The following is a 25,342-nucleotide window of genomic DNA, read 5'->3' on the forward strand; positions in this document are numbered from 1 at the left end:
TCACAAGCAGTGAATCAGTGGCCTGATTTGCATAAAATATGTGCCCCTCTCTCTCTGTTCTAGGTGTGCTTAGGAAGCTCTTTCTCCTTCCTTCCTGAGTCTCCTGGGGCTCCTAAACCCCTTCAATGAGTGTTCTGGGAGAAACTGCTCAGCTCAGGGGCAATACGCCCCAGTGGACAGTAGGTCATGCTGCCAGAGCAGCTAACATGAGAACTCAGAGCCATAAACAAAACATCCCTTTGAGGCACCAGCAAATCATCCCTTTGATCTCTAGCACTGCCAAACCTCTTTAAAACATTATCACCTTTTAAAAAGCACCCATCTAAACATCTTATAGTTGACTACTAGACAGGAGGGAAGGGGGAGGCAGGGATTATTATTTACATTCTGTTAAAGCTACTTATGTGTAACAATCAGTAACTGATGCTTCAGTTCTAGTTCAAATAAACTAGAATCAAGTGACATATGGGCCAGCCCCGTGGCTTAGCAGTTAAGTGTGCGCGCTCCGCTGCTGGCGGCCCGGGTTCGGATCCTGGGCGCCCACCAACGCACCGCTTCTCCGGCCATGCTGAGGCCGCGTCCCACATACAGCAACTAGAAGGATGTGCAGCTATGACATACAACTATCTACTGGGGCTTTGGGGAAAAAATAAATAAATAAAATTATAAGTGACATATAAAGTTGTAGAAACCGTAGGAAGAGCACAAATAACTAAAGTATGCTATAGGTTTGAAATGCTAACTGAAACAAAAATTGCTAATCAATCGCTTCTTCCTGATTTTTTCCTTTTGCCACCACTTAATTAAAGAAAGCACCACAAGTGCACCAGAAGAAATCGCAAATCCTGCATCCACAAAGAATGAAGAGTGAAATTAAATACCAACCATTACTACAGTTCTCTTAATAATGTTGAGATGGCCTTAAGAATGAAGGCCTTGGGTTAAGGCCTAGAGAAATGCTTCAGCAAGTCCCTTACATAGTTGGGCCATTACTGACATTAGAGACTCTTTCAAAAGTTCGGTACTTTTGAACAGTATCTAAAAGGATGGTATTTGTGAAGCTGCTTTTTTTGCATTCTGGATAAGAAAGACACAAGCCAGGAAACAAGACCATTTTAATTAAAGCTGGTGTGTATGAGGAGAAATACTGAATGGCCATCTGCACACTACCTTCAAGGGAACAACAGAGAGGTGAGAAAAGATGATAACGTGAGTTAACTGAGGTTGAAAAGAAGAGACTGACACGGAAGACTGAACAAATACAATGGATCTAGTCAATGCTAAAGTAGTTTGCTTTCAAGCTTTCCTCTTTTAGTTCAATCTGCGTCACTTGGACTTTCCTTAAAGCTGTGTGGGAGAAAAGAAAAGGAATGAAATTTTGCAAAGAAAAAGGCTCAAGATATATGTAGAGAAAAAATTCTGAAGGTAAAATTTTTTTGACTCTTTCTTGGTCCCAGATCAGATGTAACAAATACCTAGATAGCTCTTCTATAGAGAGAAGAATCAAATTCCCCTTCTAGTGATAAAGTACCAGTTAATGCAACATGAAAACTTGATTTATAATTCAATAAGGTTTCTACTTGCCTTTCCTGCCTGGGATATAGATTTGAGAGAAACAATGAAGATGCTCTTTGGGGAATACAGAATCCAAGGAAGCTTTATTCATCTACTGCATCATATTCAACTATGGACTGAAATTAAAGAAGACTGGGGGTTATTTTAAATATGTGCTTCACTGCAAATAGAAAGAGGGAAAAAAAGAGATTCAATGAAAGTCGAACTATCCACTTTTTTTTTTTTAAAGATTTTATTTGTTTATTGTTTCCCCCCAAAGCCCAAGTAGATAGCTGAATGTCACAGCTGCACATCCCTCCAGCCACTGCATGTGGGATGCGGCCCCAGCATGGCGGGAGAAGCGGTGCGTCGGTGCACGCCCGGGATCTGAACCCGGGCCGCCAGCAGCAGAGCGCACCCAACCTCTAAGCCACGGGGCCGGCCCCCGAACTATCCACTTTAAGAGCCCTGTTGGCATTAACCACTTAGGTTATAACAAAAGAGTTGACATAAATCCCTAGAGGGCTAAACTTAGATGAGAATTCAGAACTGTTAAACATTCAATAGTTCTGAGGAACAAGAAATTCCCAATCTTGGTCTAAAAATCCTTGAAGAACTTCCATTCTTTTCCCCCACTATGGGAAATTTGGGGTAACAAATTACAGTGAACATCCAGTATCAGCAGTTGCTACTTAAGTCCCAGGGCCTTCACACTGATTCCCATCCTTCTAGGAGGCAGTGAGGGCCACTTAACCAAATACCTCAGTGTAGGCTTACCTCGGTCAAAAGAAAGATCACACAGTCCAAGGGATGGGATATTCCCAACTACCCTTATATGATCAACATTCTCACCATCATCACAAATGTTATTTTTCATTGTGGTCAAAACCCAACAACAGGGTGAGTTCAGCAACTTAACCACTAGATTTTGAGTCCCATCAGGGAAGGGGACATGTTTTATTCATCCTATATTCCTACACCAAGTCCTATATTCCTACACCAACAGAGTGCCATCACATAGTTTGCAATCAATAAAAACATTTGCTGAAATAATATGTTACCATGTAAAACGTCCGAGTCATCTTCCACAAAATCGATGTCTCTCAAGTCCCATTCTGCGTAATTGTCAAACTCCTGTTTGGGGAAAAAAAATTCCCACCCCAATCCCATCAGCTTTGAGTAACGCCTTTATAGTAGCCACACTTTAGAAGCAAAAGGAAAATATACAAACACTTGTTAAAAAGTACTGAATGGGGTACAAGGCCAAGATACTGCCACAAATAATAAATCATGGGAGGGCCGGCCCCGTGGCTTGGCGGTTAAGTGCGCACGCTCTGATGCTGGCGGCCCGGGTTCGGATCCCGGGAGCGCCCCGAGGCACCACTTCTCCGTCCAACGCGAGGCCGAGTCCCGCGTACAGCAACTAGAAGGATGTGAACCTATGATGTACAACTATCTACTGGGGCTTTGGGGGGAAAAACTGAATAAATAAAATCTTTAAAAAAAAAAAAAAAAAAAAAAATAAATCATGGGAAAAATCTGAGAGGCTTTCAGGCAGTACTAACAGCAAAAAATGAAGAAGTTACGAATCCAGGAATAAAGCAAAACCTATTGTTCTAAAAATTAAAAGTAGTCTGTTCATATAATCCAACCCAGGAAAATCTAACTCTGACTAGGCCCTCAAGTATTTAGGTAAGAAAACTGCACTAATATACATCCCCTTTTACTACCTTCTGAGGGATCTATTTATTGGATAATATTGTTTATACAGCTCAATAGGTAGATTTGTTCATATTCTACTCAATAAATACAATTTGTAGAGGTAGGGTATATGGGGTAACTCTACAATATCAGCTGCTGTGAACAAAATGTTGACTTGGGTGTGGCTAGCAAAATTGTTTGTAGTTTGCTAAACTTTCAAAGTACCTCCAGAAGCATCGTAACTGTGGATTAGATGATAAATCGAGACTTGCGACTACATTCACGTGTCTTTTAACTCCATGGCTGAACAAGGAACACTTACCTTTCATGCGCCTTCATCATTCTTTTCTTTTCTATTTTTTTTGCTGAGGAAGATTCGCCCTGAGCTAACATCTGTTATCAATCTTCTTCTTTTTTTGGTATGTGAGCCGCTGCCAGCATGGCCACTGACAAGTGGTGTAGGTCTGCACCGGGAAACTGAACCCGGGCTGCTGAAGCAGAGCGTGCCGAACTTAACTACTAGGCCACCAGGGATGGCCCACGTTCATCATTCTTTATATACTTGTGAATACAGTACAGGGGTCAGCAAACTACAGCCTATGGACCAAATTCAGCCCCCTGCCTGTCTTTGTATATAAAATGTTTTATTGCAGCACAGGCATGCTCATCTGTTTATGTATTATCCATGGTGCTTTTGCACAATGCTAGCAAAGTTTAGTTGCAACAGAGACTTTATGGTCTACAAAACCTGAAATATTTACTTTATGGTCTACAAAACCTAAAATATTTCTATTTACTTAACAGAAAAAGTTTGCCAACCCCTGATATAGTACAAACTTGAAACCCCCTAGGTGTGGAATGAGAACCAGAATACAGAAACCCCATACCTACTAACAAAGTGGGAGCCAACACCAACGCAACTTAAGAAATAGGTTCTTGGTCTGAAGAACTTTTACTATTCTACACGTGAAAATGTTTACAAATGAGAAAAGGTACTTAGAAGAAAATATGGCTGCCTAAGGCCCTACAAATTATACTGCTTTGAAAATCTCTTTTTAGTGGTATGGAATCTATGAGTAAGAGATATAAGCTTCATCTGAAACAAAAACAAGTTTCTCCTACCTCAATGAAATCTGCTCGAGCTGGCATGTATCCCGCCATGTCCCGAGAAAGCAAGGAGTCAAAGGTAGGTCGAGGAGGGTCATCTGAAGCTAGAAGAATTTAGAGTTTTTCTTACTTTCTTGATAAAATATAAGCATGAAAAAAGTGACACAGAAATAGTCCTCATTTATACTCTGAAATATTTTTCTTTGTAGAAAGACAGTGTCTGAAAGAATAAATAAAATTCGAAAGATTTTTATAGATGGAAAAGTGAAGAAGATAAAAGTATTATGGAAACAAACTGATTTCTTAAAAAGGAAACTAAGACTTTGGGAATCCTATAAGTAAATATGGAGAAATCTCCTCTGATTTCTGCTTTCCTAACATGAGAGAAAACCAAGGATCTTTCCTTTAATATCACAGAACATAAGTACCTGTCTGTGATAACATTAACCTGTCTGCTTCAGCTACCTTAGCCCTTAGGACCAACTTCAACTTACAAATATCATCCAACTGAGAGACAAAAAAAACCCCACTGGATTTGGAAGTTAGCTGGAATTGAGTTTCAGCTCTAACATTCACAAGTCCCATGACCTTGCACAAATTTATTTAACCTTTCTGAATCTCAAGTTTCCTCATGAGTAAAACAAAAGCACCTGCTCTGCTTATCTCACTGGGTAGCTATGAATAACAAATGATCTGGGGCCAGCCCAGTGGCATAGTGGTTAAGTTCTCGATCTCCACTTCAGCAGCCCCGGGTTTGCGAGTTTGGATCCTGGGCGTGGACCTACATACCACTCATCAAACCATGCTATGGCGGCATCCCACATACAAAATAGAGAAAGACTGGCACAGATATTAGCTGAGGGCCAATTTTCCTCACCCCCCCAAAAAAAAAAACAACCAAAAACCAAACAAATGGGGGCTGGCCAGGTGGTGTAGTGGGTAAGTTCGCACGTTTTGCTTTGGTGGCCCAGGGTTCACCGGTTCAGATCCTGAGTGCAGACCTACTCATCGCTCATCAAGCCATGCTGAGGCAGCATCCCACACAAAAGAGCTACAAGTCTACAACTACGATCTACAACTATAAGACATAACTATATACTAGGGTTTGGGGAGAAAAAAGAAAAAGAGGAAGATTGGCAATAGATGTTAGCACAGGGCCAATCTTCCTCAAAAAAAAAGAAAGAAAGAAATCTCTTATTCAAAAAAAAACAAATGATCTAATGGATTTGAGAACAAAGCACTAACATCCAAAGTGTTACCCAAATAGGAGGTATCATCAGGCTTTGATTTAGTCAGCTATGGAACTGTTTCTAGGGAGTGTGAGGAAAGACAGGGCCGGGGGGAGGAAAACATTCGTATCTCATTACTTGTGCTCTGGGAGTCATTCAGGAAAGATGTCCATTTATAATACATCATGGTTTTGGTTATGTTTTGTTAGAAGACCCAAGAGTTTCTCAGCCACATGAGATTTAAAAAAAGAAAAAAGTTCACTATTACTACCACAACCAAGTGAACAAAAATAACAAATTGCTTCTTGGACTTAAAACTAGGATGATTAATAAAAATGAGTCAAATACCAGACTCTCTTAAGTAACTAATATCTACAATCTTAGACTCTCCAAAGGGATTGTAGAAAAGGCTTGTAATCACAAAAGCATGGAAAGCTTGGTTCATTTTGGACATCTCACCTTACAGAAGCAAGCATTAAAGTTAATTGATATGTTCAAGAGCCTCAGAGTGGGTGGAACTACACACTTGATCCAGGCACCCTGATATCCATAATGGAACTCTGACCCCTGAAATACATTCCCTTTTTGCCCCATTACAGCCCTGACTCTCAATAACTGCCATGCCAACTCCTCCTATCTTTCATAAGCTCTTGAGCTGTCCAAATCATCAAACCAGTTTATCTGCTACTGCAACAGGGCCCAAGGATCTCTTACCAATACAGGGAGGCACTTACAGTGAAATGCAATGGCTGTGTCAGCAGTTTTTGCCTCCTCTGCTTGCTTCAGGTTCAGCAGGGTAGATGCAAACAGAGGGTTATTGATGAAATGCTTCATATAGTGCTTCTCACACTCTTCCTTGGTCTTGGTGCACATCTGATTGGCTACATCCTGCCTAGAGGAGTGTGAGGAAAAGAGAGAAGGAAGTAGTGCTCTCATTTGTAAACAATGATCAAAGCATGGTTTGTTCTCGCCTATTTCAAGTCCCATCCATATAATGTCTGGAATTTGATACCTCCAAACTGATATCATGGAGATATCATGCAGAACAATGAACAAGTTCAGCAGAACAATGAAACAAATATAAGCCTAGTATTGGTGTAATCTGATGTTCCAAATCCTGCTATTCCAAGATACAGAAGCAACATCTAAAAAGCCCTTTCCTTTCCACCAAAAGAAAGGAGGATCACTAGAAAATTTGTAAATTTCCCTCCCGAGGGAAGTAAGTGCTATAAATAAATAAGCCACCTCAGAACAGTCAAAATGTACATAAGTATAGTTTTACATTTGCATAATGTTTTATAGTTTACAAAACACTTCACACGAACAAGGATTTCTTTACTAGAGCTCCTACGATAGGCCAAGTACTAAACTAGAAACACTCATGATATAATTTAAGTTAATCCTGGTATTAACCGTGTGGTGTATTTACTATCTCAATTTCACAGATGAAAAAATGAGGCCCAGAGATTAAGAAACTTGCTCAAGAACACAAAGCACATAAGTGACAAAGCCAGAGTCTGTACTCAAGACTCTGACTCCAGCCCAGAAGGTAGAGAGGTAGAGGTGAAATCTCTCCAAGTCCCTTCTCAACCTCTCTGTTCCTCAGCACTTCATCTGTCCTTCTCCTAAAGCATTACTGTGCTCTGCTTTGTGCACTTCAATCACCTGTATATATATTTTGATTCCCCTACTAGACTATGAGCATCTTGAGGGCAGGATACATATCACAATTCTTAGCTCTAGCACCCTTACCACCAAGCCTAGTGCCTCAGCCACAGTAAACAGAAAAATAATAGTCTTTTTTGTGGTCTTTGTTAAGAGGGAAGGGGAACAGGGAGGATTAGCCCATTTTAGAGTGTTAGAATGGAAAGCAAAAAATGAAAAACCAAAAAGGCCAAAGATGACTAGCAAGCTCCTCATGAGCGATCAATTTTTCTATCTTTTTTGGTATTCCCCATAGTACACAATATTTTATGATGCTTTAATAAATGCTGAATGAATGAACACAAACAAAATGTGAACTAAACTCAAGTCTCCTTCAGGGCACTGGACATAAGAGAGGCAGCAGAGCATATGTTATTAATATCGGGACAGATTGTACATACTAGAAAGTCAGGACAGGGAAGATCTAGTTAAGAGTCAGAACAGGGAAGATCTATTTAAAAGTCCTTCACTAACAAGCTATGTGATCATGAGAAATCATTTTAACTCCCTTCAGATTCTTCATGAACAAAATATATTTAACAATGCCTCTAGGGCCGGCCCGGTGGCGCAAGCGGTTAAGTGCGTGCACTCTCCTTCGGCGGCGGCCTGGGGTTCGCAGGTTCAGAGCCTAGGTGCACACCAATGCACCACTTGTCAAGCCATGCTGTGGTGGCGTCCCATATAAAATAGAGAAAGATGGGTGCGGATGTTAGCTCAGAGCCAATCTTCCTCAGGAAAAAAAAGAGGATTGGCATCAGATGTTAGCTCAGGGCTGATCTTCCTCATATACAAAAAAAAAAAAAAAAAAATGCCTCTGCTATCTAGTTCACAAAATCAAATCATCATTGTGAAAGTACTCCCAAAAGGAAAGAATGAAAGTGATGTTATTATTAAGTACAGTGTTGCCTCCTAGGGTAACAGCAATGAGTACTGTTTAATTCTGCCAAGCTAGGACTAAGGCAGGAATCTACAAGCTAAAAACAGGGAATGTGAATAGGAAGCCTGTCAAACTTGAATCTCAGGTAAGCTATGGCCATCTACCTAAAGTCTGACTCACTTAAATGATGAGGGCATCTATAGCCAAGAAAAATTCATAAAATGAGAAAGGAGCAATAACTAATAAGTCTAAACTTCCCCACTATTCAGAAAGGAAATAACCAACCTTCCCAGGGTTGATAAATCCAAAGCGGCCTTTTAGAGCTGCCCAGTCATGGACCACTAAACAACCATATCCCTGTGAGGCATTTCAGCCTTGGAAAATAATGTGCAGAGGGGAGGAGGGCTTGTCTGTAAGTCATGGGTCAACAGAAAAGCAACATATGGCCTCCAAACTTCTCTTTCTGAGGCTCTTCCTTTACCCTTCAATAGCATCTTCTCTGAGCCCCCTAGGGCAGGACAACCTTTAATACCAGGCTCTTACCAATTTCCAAAGCCACAGTCCATGACAGCTTCTAAAAGGGCCATTTCTTCTTGAGCAGTCCAGCTGGGGTCAAGAACAGGAAAATCTGAGGTCTAATGAGGAAAAAGTTTTGCCTAAGAATAGGTACAGAAATGGAACCCCCGCAACCCCAAATGTAATATTAATTTATAGTCAAATGACTTTCATTCTCATGGCATTGAGAAGTACGTGAAGTACATCCTCATTAGTCGTCCATCTCTCCCACTCCTATTTCTACCATTAGCTACAAGGGTCTCCAATAAATATTATCAACCATAAATGTCATGTAACTCACGCAGAAATACATATTTTTTAAACTTAGCACAAAAGTAGAGATAAATATTATAATACATTCCCATTTAGCTAAGAAAGAGGGGAATACAAATGTGTGTATTTACATCTTTTAAAACGGAAGAAAAAACCATACATTTAAAAAAAAAAGTTACCTATGGGGGAGTGAGGGAGAAAACAGTGAAAAAATGACAGGGAGAGAAGCCAGACCTCTTTGGATATTTCTTGTTTTGCAGATTTGACTTTGAAAACATAAACATTGTACATTAATTATTAAATTTTAAAATCATAAGAATCAAAAGCAAAATGTAACAAATAAATCTGTGAATTAATCTTAAGGCATAATAACACAGAAAGAAACTATCCTAAGTGACTTTAAAACCCAATAATTTGACTATATATCTCTAGCAGAATATACCTTAAAAGTAAAAGGAACTGTCTAAAAAAGATCTTAAACTGTTTTCGGTAGTGCTGGTATAGTGATTCTGAGACTATTGTATATGGATGTGTTATGGGGTAAAGCAAATAAGTGATTGTGTTGGAATCATTGGGCAGTGGCTTGGGGAAAAAAAGATACAGAAGTAAGATCTATGAGGTTATATAAAAACCTTGTAGTCTTGTACTTGAATTGAAAATTTTAGTATGAACTCATGATGTATTTTGTCTTAAAATAATTTCCTAAAACTGTTCAATAAAAAGGTCTAGAAATAACAAGCCACCCAGTAGCAATGAACACTTATAGTGCTCAGCATGCAGTCTCTAAATACTATTTCCCACTAAAGGAACCAGGGCTCCTTGAAGGAAAAGCTGATTCCAGGTTTGGGTCAGGAAATGTACAAGATGATACTGGAACATTTTGTCATATGGGAAAGCAAAGAAGCTCTCAAAGACTGTAAGGGTCATGTCAAAAGGACTCAGAGGTCAACTTATAGAGGCTCCCACTAACCAAAAATTGGAACAGTTTGAGCATTAATAAGGATAATAACTGCAAAGGACTGAAACACATCAAATATTCTAAATATCTAGAGGATGCCAGGGAACCAACTCATATTTTCAAAACCAGTAAATAAGGGGAAATAAGCAGGTATTTATCCTGCCTTTCCTGTACAAACTTTATCTCAGGGTGGCCACATAGATAATGATGAGAAGTTTCTTTTTATAGAATTATTTTAACTCATAAATTAAAAGGAGTGATAGAACTAAAAGATAACTATTTTGCAATCACTGATGAATAGATCTGGACAACGATCATAAATGAATCTGATATAGCCACTATATGTAACTACCAATTTATAAGAAACATAGAAGACCGAGAAACACGCTAATCAGCAAAATCCAAACTACACTAACATCTGTAAGTCAAACACCCTAGGTTTTTAAAAAATCAACTAAACTATAAGTAACACGAGAAAGAGTGAGGAAAGGGGGAGAGGGAGAGGAAGAACCCACAAAACAGAAAATAAGAGGCAACCAATTGGAATGTATGGACCTTATGTGTATCCCAATTAGAACAAACTCTATGGGGCCGGCTCCGTGGCTTAGTGGTTGAGTGCGCGCGCTCTGATGCTGGCGGCCCGGGTTCGGATCCCGGGCACGCCCCAAGGCACCACTTCTCCGTCCAACACGAGGCCGAGACCCACGTACAGCAACTAGAAGGATGTGAACCTATGACATACAACTATCTACTGGGGCTTTGGGGGGAAAAAATGAATAAATAAAATCTTTAAAAAAAAAAAAGAACAAACTCTAACAGTTAAAGAAAAAAAGTTTTATGATACCACTACACACTCAGGATACCCATTAGAATAGCTAAAATGAAGAAACTGACAGTATCAAAAGTCGACAAGCATCTGGAGCAATCAGAAATCTTATACATTGCTAGTGGAGGTGTAAAATGATACAACCACTTAGGAAACTTTTTGACAGTTTCTTAAAAGTTAAATAATTACGTATTCTATGACCCAGCAATTCCACTCTTAAAATATTCATCCAAGAAAAATGAAAATATATGTCCACAGAAAGCCTCATACAAGAATGTTCATAGCAGCTTTATTCACAATAGCCAAAAACTAGGCAAAGCCCAGGTGTCCATCAACAGGAGAATGGATAAACAAACTGCATTATATTCACACCATGGAATATTACTCAGTAACAAAAGGAATGAACTACTATACACAACAAGAATAAATCTCAAATACATGCTGAGTGGAAAAAAAAAAAAACAGAAACAAGAGTACATACAGTATAAATCCATTTACATGCAGTTCTAAAATATGCAAAACTGATCCATGGTAATAGAAATCAGAAGTGATTGTTTCTGGGGTGGAAAAGGGTGCAGAGATTTTTAAAAAAACTTTTACAAATTGATTGGGGAAATGTGAAAAGTGAGTTGAATTACTTTTAAATTTTAGAGAGATTTAATAAAACATTTATAGATGAAATGATATAATATCTGAGAGATTTGCTTCAAAATAATCTGGATAGGTAGAGGGTTAGATGAAACAAGATAGGCTATGAGTTGATAATTTTAAGAGCTAGTGACAAGTATACGGCAACTTATTATACTACGTGTGGTAGTTGGTTACAATGGTGGCCCCTGATGAACTTCTCCTAGAATTCATATCTTTGTGTGGTCCCTTCCCATTCAATATGGGCTAGACCCATGACTTGCTTAAGAGGGCCTAGCAGCTTCCACTTTTGTGCTCTTGGGAGCCCTGAACCACCATGTAAGAAATCTATTCTCCTTGCTGGAAAGACTGTGTGGAGAAGCCACATGAAGGAGAGGCCCCAAGGCTACCTAGAGAAGAACCAAGGCTCCAGGCAGCTATGATGTTCCAGCTAACTTCCCACCAATTCAAGCCATCCTGAGGTGCCAGAAGTGTGAAAAAAGCCCCTCGGACTCCAGCCCCAGCACATCTCGGAATCAAAAGCAACCCTCTCTGTGCCCAATCCGAATTCCTGACACACAAAACTGTGGGAGATAATAAAACGGTTATTTTAAACCACGAAGTTTTGAGGTACCTGCTAGGTAGCAATAGATAACTGAAGCATCATTGTTTCTATTTTAGTGTATGCTTGAAATTTTCTGTAAGTTTAAAAAAAAAGTGACACAAGAGGTCTTCAGATTACACAGGCATTCAGAAATTGTTACATCTTTTGTTAATGACAAAGAAAATCTCTGTGATGATTTGTGAAATAACACTACTAATAAGCAACACATTTTTATCTGAGCACATACAATGAATATGCCCAGCACATGAGGTACTACAAGATCCAAGAGAGAAATTTCAGTCTGTGTCTATATTAAATTCATAATAATCACACAATCTAGCAAGTACCATAAATACATGTAAATAAGACAACTCGTAGTTGAAGAGCCTATGTTATTTCTAAAACTGTATTTTAGAATATTAATTAGCCCTCACCAACTTTACTGCGAGATAAATGAGAAAGATTTTCTACACCAAAAAATAAATGGGGGGCCGGCCCAGTGGCTCAGCGGTTAAGTGCGCGCTCCGCTTCAGCGGCCCAGGGTTCGCTGGTTCGGATCCTGGGTGCGCACCAACACACTGCTTGTCAAGCCATGCTGTGGCAGTGTCCCATATAAAGTAGAGGAAGATGGGCACGGATGTTACCCCAGGGCCAATTTGCCTCAGAATAAAGAGGATTGGCATCAGATGTTAGTTCAGGGCTGATCTTCCTCACAAAAAAAATAAAATGAAATAAATAAATAAATAAATAAATGGGCATAAGGCAGTTTTTCTTAAAGTTGAATCAATGCTATTCAATTCTGGAACCCAATCTCGGCCCTACTAAACCAGAATCTCTAACAGCAGGGCCTAGGAATCTATAATTTTAAGAAGCCCTAAGTGATTCTTATGCACTAAAGTTTAAGAATCACTGGTATAAAGGGTGTGGCAGAAAAAGGTGCCTTGACTTGTTCAAGGTTCTAAGAATTATAAGACAAAAATAGGCATAGAACTCAGAAATCTTGATTAATGCACCACCCACCACAGCATGAGTAACTTCCAAAAATACAGCACCGTGAGATGACAAAAGTACTGAAAACCATTTAAAGTTTTCTGAGGCTTGATATGCAAAAAAAGTCAAGATTTTAGTGGCTTCATGTGTAAAAGCCAAAATTTGGTCATCATTCCTACAGAAGGAAAGACTCTTCTTCCCCTTGTTTGGGAATAGATAAGACTGGCAGAAAAAAGGGAGTGTTAGTAACCTCTAAAAGCTCCCCAAAGTAAAGGACAGAATTCTGAAATGTGTTTGTATGGGTGTTGAATATGTGAGAAAAGGATGATGTAATCCAAAGAATTAAGTGGACTTGGAGTAAAACTTAGTCAGTGCCTTCAGCATTACGCAGAAGGGATGGTGCTCAGAACAGCTAAAAAGCTCATGGTCAGCTTTCCTACAGTGGATAACCATCAATCGACCCAACTTATACTGAATTATCGTTTAAGGAATCATTCTCACAATTCAAATGAATAAATTTGTATTCTGGTTCTAGGCATTCTTGTGTGAATTTGGGAAAGAATAAACCAGCTTTCTGAAGATCTGATAACCTTGGTGAAATGAATTCAAAGCCATAGCTACTTTGACTACACTCTCCCAACTCTTCATTCATTTTGCAATTAACAAAAGGAAAAAAATTTATTCATATGAAAAGATGTTCCACATCATATGTTACCAGAGAAATACCAATTAAAACAACAAGATACCAGTATATACCTAACAGAATGGCCAAAATCTGGAACACTGACAACACCAAATGCTGGCAAGGATGTGGAGCAACAGGAATTTGCACTCACTGTTGGTGGGAACGCAAAATGAGAGTCACTTTGGAAGACAGTTTGTCAGTTCTTACAAAACTAAACATACTCTTATCATGTGACCCAGCAATCACATTCCTTGGTCTTTATCCAAAGGAGTTGAAAACTCATGTCCACACAAAAACCTGCACATGGATGTTTACAGCAGCTTTATTTATAACTGCCAAAACTTGGAAGCAACCAAGATGTCCTTCAGTAGATGGATGGATAAACAAACTGTGGTACATACAGATCGTGGAATATTATCCAGTGCTAAAAAGAGATGAGCTATCAAGCCATGAAAAGACATAGAGGAAACTTAAATACATATTACTAAGTGAAAGAAGCCAATCTGAAATGGCTATATACTGTACGATTGCAATATATGGCATTCTGGAAAAGGCAAAACTCTGGAGACTGTAAAGCGATCGGTGGTTGTCAGGGGTTAGGGGAAGGGATGGATGAACGGGCAGAGCACAGAGGATTTTTAGGGCCATGAAACTACTCTGTATACTATAATGATGGATACATGACATTAGATATTTATACAAACCAATAGAATGTACAACACCAACAGTGAACTCTAACATAAACTAGGGACTTTGGGTGGTAATGAGGTGTTAGTGTAGGTTCATCAGTTATAATGAATGTACCACTCTGGTGGGGGATGTTGATAATGGGGGAGGCTATACATTTGTCAGGGCAGGAGATGTGGGAAATCTCTACTTTCTATTCAATTTTGCTGTGAGGCTACAACTGCTCTAAAAAACAAAGTCTAATATAAAAAAATCTATTCCAAGTCTTATAATTAGTGAAGAAACTATTTAGCAGACTGAAGGCATTTAGAGAGACGTAGGGGAAGGCTAGCTAGTTGGCTACCAAGAATTCTTACTAAAGAGCATTTCTTTGATTAATCCATTATGGACCAGTAACTGACTCTCAGCATTAAAGGCCCAGAAACTCATCTTAAAGAGGACTCCACAAATAATCAGACTCGGAGATGATGATTCACCCTTTCTGAACTTTTAAGAGACTGAAGTAGATACACTACAGTGCTGTGGTACGTAGAATTCTAAAGATGTCCCCCTTTTCCCTCAAGATTTCTGTCCCTTGAATATTCAATCCAATACTAACTAGACATTGCTGTGAAGGGATTTTGTTGATGGGATTAAGGTACTAATCAACTGACCTTAAAATAGATTATCCTGGATTATCCAGGTGGGCCCAATGTAATCACACGGACCCTTAAAAGTAGAAAAGAGAGGCAGAAGAGTCAGAAAGATTCAGCACAAGAGAGAAGCAGAAAGAGAGGTCAGAGAGATTTCATCAATAACCCCTCAAGGACTCCCTGCCATTGCTGGCTTTGAATATAGAGAAAGGGGGCCAGCAGCCCCTTGAGGCTGAGAGCAAGTCCTGGCCAACAGCTAACAAGGAAACAGTAGCATCAGTCCTACAAGCTCATGGCAGTGAATTCTGTCAACAACCTGAATGAAAACGGAAATTCACTGGAAGCAGATCCCCCCAGGGCCTCCAGATAAAGCCCAGGACGCCCAACACCTTCATTTCAGCCTTATGGGACCTGGAGCAAACCAGCTGAGCCTAACGGTCTTCTGACCTACGGAATTGCAAGATGATAAATTTGTGTTGTCTTAAGCCATTTAATTTTTGGTAATTTGCTATGGCAGCAACAATATTAGAAAACTAATATAAGTGTCAATGGATTAATCTACAATGTGAAATTATTACTGTCAAGCAGATGCTCAGCCAGCATTCTTTCCTGTAAGAAAAACTACATGGGAGGCCAAATGTAAGAAAACTACTTGGTGGACTAGAAGTTATGCTCTGATAACTGACAAAACTATCTCAACAAAGGTATATATACCTGCCAAGCAGACCAAATATTCACTTTGCCTTATTAAAGTGTCCATTCCTCTGGCTAGAGCTTGGAGGGACACTACCAACATCTGCCTCCGATTCCTTCTTCAGAGGTGGCAAATACATCAATCAAATTTTAGCCAAGTCTTATTCTGGCTTATAAGCCAGTCTGTCTCTTCAAAGTGATTTTATATATTATATCATTCACTCTATGTTCATTTTATCAGAGGGTAACTAATTTCCCCAAGGCAAGGAGATGGAGTGCCAGACATAAACTTCGCCACTGCTCACAGGAACCACATAAAAACACCACTAGCCAAAACACAGCGACAACAACTTTACTATACGTTTATCAATAAATCTAAACAGTAGCATACCTTTTATTCTTACATCATTAAATCTCAAAAAGTACTTCCTTTAAATTCCTTCTAATTTGAAACAAAAATCTGAGTACATAAAATGATTTTTAGACTTAAATGCCTTAGTAGATCCATGAAACTCTAAAAAACTTATTGGGTAATGATTACCTAACTCAGAAAAGGAGGAGAGAAAAGGGAAAGAGATACTTGGAGATGAAGAAAAAAGACTAATTCCCAGTATAATACTTGAAAAGTGAACAGAAATTCCCTGCAACTTCATCATTACCATTATTTCATAAGTATGATCACTTTGATGTTTCTTGTACTCAAATCCTCGAGTGAAACACTGCAAAAGAAAGGCAAATTAAGTTAATCAAAAAGCTACTTTTTGAAATGCTTTCTTAAAGGACAGAAGATGGTTTAGGGGTAGTCTACTTGTGATGAGTCTTTAAGAATTCATTTAATCTTGTCTGCAGCCACAACAGGATGGGTATATTCATGATCACAGCTTTTCAGTGGCCCTCACAGATAAAAAACAACAACCTGAAAAAAGACTTTTTCCTAGGACAACTCCTCCTTTGATAAGAGCATAGCCCTGGTATCTGACTGCTTACATTTGAATCCTGCCTCCATAGTTACCATATTTCAGCAATTCTAAGACATCCATTTTTTCATATTTTAAAACTCTGAAATGAGGATTCATCTTATAATATAAAGCATATCACAACTTTTATCAGCCATTTTTACATTTCTGAAATTGGAATGCTTCTTATCACCAAAAGCATTTTGGATCCCATAAAGTATGGTATTTGCTGTGTGACCTTCAGCAAATTACTTAACCTCTCTTTGCCTGAGTTTCCTCTATGAAGTGGGGATACCAATCATACTTACTTCACAGGGTTGTAGTGATGATTTAAAGGTTAATTCATGTAAAGTACTCAAAACAGTGCCTGGCACAGAGTAAACACTTACAATTAGTACTATTATTACCATCATCACACACAAAAACATCATCCCTCGTTTGTTACCACTTCAAAGATCATTCTTCAATAAGACAATAAACAGTGTCATAGGTGCTATCAAAAGGAATAATCCTCCAATTCTGTTTCCTATAGTCCCAATACTTTAAATCTACTGGCAAAAACAGTGTTAAGCATTAGGTTGATACAGAGATGTGGAATATTCAACAGTCTATCTCATCCGTCTGCTCTATTCCCCAACATTTCACTGTTAAAATGTTTAATAGAAGATTGGAAGCAACAGATTTAATAAGGTATGGTCCCTCTGAGCAGCCAATAGTCATCTCTGAATTTACTATACCCATAAAACTAGGCTAGGAGAGGCAAGCCTCTACTTAATGAGTTACCTGTAAGCAGAGGAAAAAAGGAGGTGGCCCACACTCAGCACACTTGATATAAGGCTCCATGAGGTAGGAGGAGCAGCCTCGGCAAGGTGGCTTATCAGAGGGATCATCTAGAACAAACAAAAAAACATACTAGCTTCAAAAACCCTTGTGATTATCTTAAGTTCAAGAAGGTGAAAATCTGCAGACGACTACACAGGCAGTGCGCTGTGCTGGAAAGTTCATGGAGACAAGATGAGCTTATTCCAAACAAGAAAAAATAAAAATTATGTTCCTTTTTCTTTCAGGGCAGCTTTGTTCCTTCCTACAGTGTATCTACTGTTTCAAACAGCTTTAAGTAGATATGGCCCCTGCAGAGAAATTTATAAACACAATTTTTAACTGAAAGTTTCATAATACCCACAACTTATTTTTCCAGGGGAAAAAAATGTCACATACCTATACAATACATATATATTTACAGATTAAGCAAATCTGACAAAATGTTAATGATTGCTGAATCTAGGTAGTGGGCAACAAGTTATCACTGTACAGTTCTTTCAACTTTTCTGTAAGTTTGAAAATTGTCATAATAAAAAGTTTGGGGGAAAAAACTCCTTTAAATAGATGTCTTAGGATATACTACTTTATCTTTATTTTTTTTTTTTAATTTATTTTTTTGTGAGGAAGATCAGCCCTGAGCTAACATCCATGCTAATCCTCCTCTTTCTGCCGAGGAAAACCGGCTCTGAGCTAACATCTATTGCCAATCCTCCTCCTTTTTCTCCCCAAAGCCCCAGTAGATAGTTGTATGTCATAGTTGCACATCCTTCTAGTTGCTGTATGTGGGACGCCGCCTCAGCATGGCCTGACAAGCGGTGCGTCGGTGTGCACCCGTGATCCGAACCCGGGCCGCCAGTAACGGAGTGCGCGCACTTAACCACTTAAGCCACAGGGCCGGCCCCTACTTTATATTTAAGTTGGGATTTAAACCCAGGAAAGCTCCCTCCCTTTCTCCCACGGTAAGCAAAGAACATAGCAGACCTTCTCCAGTTCCAATGACAGTATTGTCTCTGAAATATTAAGGCAAGGGGTACAATCCAAACTCTCTAAAGTCATAAAAATGCAGATATGTGTGTCCCCAGTTGCCCCAAACTCTGCCTCTCTTGAGTCATGGCAACCTAGCAGAGCTGGTCTCTGTGATCAACAGCAGGAGTCTAAGAAAACACAGGCTTTGAAGGTAGATGAAGGGACTTAATCTGTTTAGCCTGGGGCAGGATTTCTCACTTTCTGTAATAGCATTTTCCTTCCTAAAGTCCAAGAAATACTCTTCAAGGCACCTTTCCCTCCTTCAAGTGGTGATTATTCTTTTCATTTGTTTCTAAATGAAGACCTGGAGGAGAATGACAGGGAAAGAAATATAATCTTTCTAGCAATAGCTTCAAAATAAATATATGGAATAGCAACTACCCCCCTTGTCCCATTTTAAATTTTGACATGGAAGAACAAAAATTGTTTTATATTAAGTGCTAGATGCCAATTTTTACCAAATTACCTTCTTCCTCACATCCTTTTATTTTAATGATATAAGCTTGTTTTCCTTTCCTCAGAAAAAAAATCAGTCACTGACCAAAATAAAGAGCTTTTAAACCCTTATGTCAAGAAGAAGTAATTATTTTGGAAGAATAATCCAATTTATAGTTTTAAAAATTTTAGACAATAAAAGCAGAAAGTATAAGTCACACTCTATTAACATTTTGATTTCCAGCCTTTCTTCTATATGTGTGTATATATTTTAACAAAAGTGAGATACTATAAACGATGTTTTGTAGCCTGTTTTTTTCACTTGACAATATACATGACAGTATACATAGATCTTCCTCATTCTTTTTAATGGATGAATAATACTCCATTATATCAATTATCTGACCTAATGGTTTTCAAAAAGCCCCTTAGGAAGGCATTTTGGGAATCGGAGATTTTTTTTGTTGCCACAATGACTAGGGAGCATCATTGGCATTTAGCAGGCAGGGACCAGGGATGCCAGCTATCCTGCAATGCTCAACACATTCTTATACAACAAAGAATTGGCCTGCATCCAGCACAACTTTCAAACATCCCACCAGACACCCAAGTAAGTGAAAAACCTGTTCGTAGTTACATGACCCAGAACCTAATTGCATATTACATATAAAACAAGATGTTTTTTGATAGTTTTAATATATATTGAATTTTCCAGGAAGGCAATGGCATGTACTTCTAGAGGGTTTTATCTTGTTTTGTTTGGAACTTTACCAAGAATCGTTCAAGGCTGTGGAATTTCTGAGTCACCAATACAACACACATGAATCATTGTGCATTTGTAGTTGTAAGATGCACAGTGATTCAACATATGGGTCCAAGCATCTGACTACTTAAGTCATGATGTCTTCTACTGTAATCACGTCTAAACATATGAAGATACATATTTTATTATAAATTGCATTATTTCATTATAAATTACTTCTCTTTTATTTATCCTTTGTATTATAGTTAGGGCATTATTACTTTTATTTTTTTGAAATCATATTATCTATGTATTTCATTGCCAAACAGTAAAAGGGGCTTTAAAAATATTATAAAAAGAAATCACTAGGTCTCAGAAAGTTGAGAACAACTAATCTAACCAGTTCCCTACTGGTGGGCATTTATGTTGTTTCTAATTTTTCACTATTATAAAGAATGCTGAGATCAACAATCTTAACCCACCACCTGGGAGAAAACATTTGCAAATCATATATCTAACAAGGGGTTTATCTCTAAAATATATAAAGAACTCACACAACTGAACACCAAAAACCAAACAACCCGATCAAAAAATGGGCAGAGGATATAACAGACATTTTTCCAAAGAAGATATACAGATGGCCAAAAGGCACATGAAAAGATGTTCAACATCACTAATCATCAGGGAAATGCAAATCAAAACTACACTAAGATATCACCTTACACCCGTTAGAATGGCTATAATTAGCAAGGCAACAAATGTTGCCTTGTAGCAACAAATGTTGGAAAGATTGTGGAGAAAAGGGAACCCTCATACACTGCTGGTGGGAATGCAAACTGGTGCAGCCACTATGGAAAACAGTATGGAGATTTCTCTGAAAATTAAAAATAGAAATACCATATGACCCAGCTATCCCACTACTGGGTATTTATCCAAAGAACTTGAAATCAACAATTCAAAGAGACTTATGCACCCCTACGTTCACTGCAGCATTATTCACTATAGCCAAGAAGTGGAAGCAACCCAAGTGCCCATCGACTGAGGATTAGATAAAGAAGATGTGGTATATATATTCAATGGACTACTACTCAGCCATAAAAAAAGACAAAACCCTTCCATTTGCAACACGGATGGACCTTGAGGGTATTATGTTACGCGAAATAAGCCAGACAGAGAAAGACAAACACCGTATGATTTCACTCATATGTGGAAGATAAACTAACACACAGTCAAAGAGAACAGTTTGGTGGTTAGCAGAGGGGAAGGGGGTTGGAGGTGTGCACAAGGGGTAAAGGGGCACATTTATATGGTGACTGACAAATAATAATGTACAACTGAAATTTCACAATGTTGTAAACTATTATGACCTCAATAAAAAAAGTCATTACTAGAAACACTAAAATGAAAAAAAAAAAAAAGAATGCTGAGATCAACAGTCTTGTATATATAACATTTCACATTTTGTTCCTCCGGATATGTATTTTCCTAGAATTAGAACTGTTGAGTGTATAGAGAGTTTTTGATACATATAGCTAAAGTGTCCTTCACAAAGGTATTCCAGAACTTTTCCATAACTTAGGAATAGAGAAAGGCTTTTATACCATCATTCAAAATCCAGAGACAATAAAAGGCTAACAGGGGGCAGGCCCGGTGGCGTAGCGGTTAAGTTCGTGCGCTCTGCTTCAGTGGGCCGGGGGGTTCGCAGGTTCGGATCCCAGGCGCGGACCGACGCATCGCTTGTCAAGCCTCTACTTTATATGGGATGCTGTGGTGGCATCCCATATAAAGTAGAGGAAGATGGGCACAGATGTTAGCCCAGGGCCAATCTTTCTCAGCAAAAAGAGGAGGATTGGCATCAGATGTTAGCTCAGGGCTAATCTTCCTCACCAAAAAAAAAAAAAAAAAAAAAAGGCTAATAAATTTGACTGCATAAACAAAACAAACAAAAAACCCTTTTGGCAAAAAGCACCATAAGCAAAGTAAAAAAGCAAATAAAGTAGAAGAAAATATTTGCAAACATATTGCAAAGGGTTAAAGTCTCTAATATACAAAGAACTTTTAAAATTAAGAGGAAAAAACAGACCAAAAATACTACTGCACAAGACATGAAGAGATAATTAGAAAAAAAACGATATAATAATAGCCCTTAAACACATGAAAAGACATTCAACTTCCTCATAATAAGAGAAATTTATACTGCGATATAACTTCTCACCCATTAGACTGGCTAAAATTCAGAAGCTTAATAATACACTTTCTTAGTAAGGCCGTGGGGAAATAGGTATTCTCATATATTGCTGACGGGAATGCATTAGAACATTATTTGTAATTGTAAAATACTACTTAGACGCCCAAGCATTGGAGAGCAGTTGAACAAACTATGGTATACCCACACAATGGAGTACTATGAAAATATTAAAAAAGAATGAGAAAATCTCTATAAACTAATATAATATTTCCAGGAGATACTATTAAGTGAAAAAAACCAAAGTGCAAAAGAGCATACATAGTATGCTGTCTTTCCTGTAAGAAATTAAGGAAAATAAAAAAACCCATATATATGCTGCTTATCTTTGCAAAAAAGAAATAAAGGACAGGTAAACTAGAAAACAATCAAGTTGGACACCTGCAAAGGGTTGGGGGAAGGGACACAGAATGGAGTAGAAGAGATACAGAAAGGAGTGACAATTCTCCAAATTTATCTTTTTGTATAGTTTTGACTTTTGGAAGCATATTTATGTTCTACAATATAAAAAAATTAAATCAGTAAATATGGGAAGGGAAAGCTGAAAGCAGAATGAATAGATAAACCCAACAGTATTTCAAAAGAATACTATAACCACACTGAAGAAGGAAAACAAAAAAGAAGAAATCCAAGTAACTTATGAATATTTAACAGTATATCTTCAGTCTTGGGTGACACAGGGGAGAATTGCAAACAAATCCTGAACTTGTTGAAGTAGGTCTGTTTTATGTAGTGCTATGTGCAAACCAATTCTGAAATTTTGGATGACGGAGCAAATAAGTAAATGTGCTGATGTTGTTGGGTGCCAGGTTCTCACTGAGGAAAGGACATACAAAACAAAACAAGGCTTTTTTGGGGGAAAACAAAACAAAAAAAGCCTATGAAGATGAATTGGAAGTATCACTATGAACGCATGGTTTCTAAAAAAGTATATGTACGGCTATACGCATGTATATGTGAATATGTACTTTTCTTGATATGTATGTATACAGCATATATGCACATATATTTCCTAGCTCTGTGGGCCAAAAGAGCCAAGATGCAAAGACAATCTAGCAGCAATGAGCAATAACCAGATCTTGGTCTCTAACATCATTTCTCTCTAAAAGGAACCAAGGCTCCTCAGAGAAATGGCTGATTCCCGGGCTGGGGCAGAGGAGGTACAAGATGCACACGGAATACGTAGCATGCCAAAATGTAAGGAGATGTTCAAAAAAATCATGGGGGCTATGTCACAAGGATGCTTGAAGGGACTCACAGTGGTCAAATTGGGACAACCAGAGAACAAAAATAATTAAGTATGATAAGTATAAACCAGAGAAAAAATAGGAATTCATATAATAAATAAATTAGCATATAAGCAAGGGAGACAGGAGGTCTCAATTATAGTAGAATGTTAAGTGCTAACTAGTAAATGTGAATTGAGTGCTGGATTTGGGGTGGAAGATCATTATTTTGCAACCATTACAGTAAAGATTAGATCAGGCAAAAATCATCAATGGATGCTAAATCTAGAAAGAAATTTTGATGAGGAGCAGGATATTTTATGGCCTGAAAGTGTCTCTCTATGGGCTGCTTATTACATGCAAGGGAAAAAATAGAAATCATACAGTGGAGAACCCAAACAGACACCTTGACCGGGTTTTCAAAATTAACATCACCAATAAGGGGTAGAGTAAGACCAGACAAACTCAAAATGAGAAACCTCTATTTTAAAAAAGAGGGAGGAAAGGGCCTGTATTCTTCACAAGTGTCAATGTCACTAAAGACAAAGGCTGTTGAGATGTTTCAGTTTAAAGGAGACTAAAGAGAAATAGCAACTTAATCTAACACCTGACCCCTGACAGTAGCCTGTACTGGAAAGAAAAGAACACCACAAAGGACATTACTGAGTCAGCTGACAAAACTGGAATACAGATGGTAGGTTAGATAAAAGTATTTCATCAATGTTAAATTTAACTAAAGTTGATAACTTTCTGAGGTTATATAATAGAATATTCCTATTCTTAGGAAATAAACACTAAAGTACCCACAGGTAAAGGGCCAAGATATATGTCATGACATACCCTCAAATGACTGAAAAAAAAACATGGGGTGTGTCTATCTATAAACATATATATAAATGAATAAATATAAATATATACATACATAAATATATGTTTACACTCTCAGCATTGGGACAATTCATTTAGGTTCTTTCTCCATGTGTAAAATGAGAGATTTGAACTAGATACGTTTGAAGCCTCCATTCTGTCCCAAATTTATAGAGGGAGTGTGATGAAAGAGTAAATTAAAGCCCCTTTAAGAAATTGCTCAAGAGGAAACGACACCCCAAAAGTGTCTTTCTGATTTTTCTCATTGGGACACTACTAACATCTAAAAATGGATTTCTATTTCTATGTCTTACCTTCAGAATTCAGAAAAAGCAGTATATTGTTTTCTCCATAGTTGTGGCTGCCTGAATTTATTTCACACACACACCATAATTCTCTGCATTATTATTACACTGTGGTTTACTCTTAGAACCCAAGTTCCATCTAAAAAGGCGGGGTGGCATTTCCTTTATTCTACCACTGACTCTTTCCTATCAAGGCATCTGAAATATGTTATTGGTTCTAATGAGAAATCCAACTGCTTTTTTAAGTCTAACTGAAGGTTAATCATACTACGCCTGGTCCATCTGAGCTTAGTTTTCTTATAAGACCTAGGGTGATATGTTTGTGTCATGTGTTCAGCGGGCAATCAATAAGTATCGGTTGATTTTATTTTGATTTGATACTTTTAATCCTTTAGGATCAGATTCACAGAGCTTGAACTTCAAAGTGCTTATTTTTCTTCTCTGATCAGCTTCCCTTTCAGTTTGCTATTAATATTCACCTGGGACTTGTTCCCACAGTACTTACTGCTAAAGGAACCCAAACGGTCCATGCCCTAATTGGCAAAAACTGCTGCTTTGATCTTCCTCAATGCAGCGCTCCTTCAAGGAAATTTCAGAAATGGCCAACACATACACCAAAGCTTGATGACCCCTATGAACAAACAAAAGTGGCACATGGATCAGGAAATAATTCAAAGGGACAAGATAAAGAGAAGATAAGGCAACATACTCAATTCTACCACATCCTAGCTTTATAATGCTAAGCAAATCATTCTATATCTATAAGCCCGTTTCCTCCTCTGTAAAATGGGTATGATATAATAGCATCTACCTCCTGGAGTTGTTGTGACAATTAAATATCAAAATCCACATAAATAATATACCATAGTGCCTGGCCCATAGTAAGCCCTCTATAAAGGCTACGTACCTCCAATAAACAACTATTGGTATTCTCTGCCCAGCATCACTTCGCTTACCCCTCTTTCCTTTGAGAAACTGACTTTCCCACATTTCATATGGTTCTGGCGGGGTTGCCA

The 25,342-nt window shown here is 38.3% G+C and overlaps 1 protein-coding gene across 3 annotated transcripts in view; it reads right to left on the reverse strand.

Moving 5' to 3' along the window:
* The window catches only part of TADA2A (transcriptional adaptor 2A), a 46,986-nt gene that overhangs the window by 19,450 nt on the left and 2,194 nt on the right, over positions 1-25,342 (reverse strand). The window contains exons 2-8 of one of the 3 annotated variants that reach the window (XM_004434833.3): positions 24,832-24,957; positions 17,442-17,548; positions 16,362-16,421; positions 8,716-8,807; positions 6,326-6,483; positions 4,378-4,466; positions 2,616-2,688 (exon numbers count right to left, since the gene is read on the reverse strand). In XM_004434833.3, coding sequence (XP_004434890.1) covers positions 2,616-2,688; positions 4,378-4,466; positions 6,326-6,483; positions 8,716-8,807; positions 16,362-16,421; positions 17,442-17,548; positions 24,832-24,856 — 604 coding nt within the window. In that variant the 5' untranslated portion in view covers positions 24,857-24,957. Of the gene's footprint in view, positions 1-2,615; positions 2,689-4,377; positions 4,467-6,325; positions 6,484-8,715; positions 8,808-16,361; positions 16,422-17,441; positions 17,549-24,831; positions 24,958-25,342 lie in introns of those variants that run through there. The other 2 variants (XM_087440855.1, XM_087440856.1) reach the window with 2 other exon arrangements.

The sequence above is a fragment of the Ceratotherium simum genome, chromosome 16 (assembly GCF_057802395.1).
Source record: "Ceratotherium simum simum isolate JZ-2026a chromosome 16, ASM5780239v1, whole genome shotgun sequence".
Lineage (NCBI taxonomy): Eukaryota > Metazoa > Chordata > Mammalia > Perissodactyla > Rhinocerotidae > Ceratotherium > Ceratotherium simum.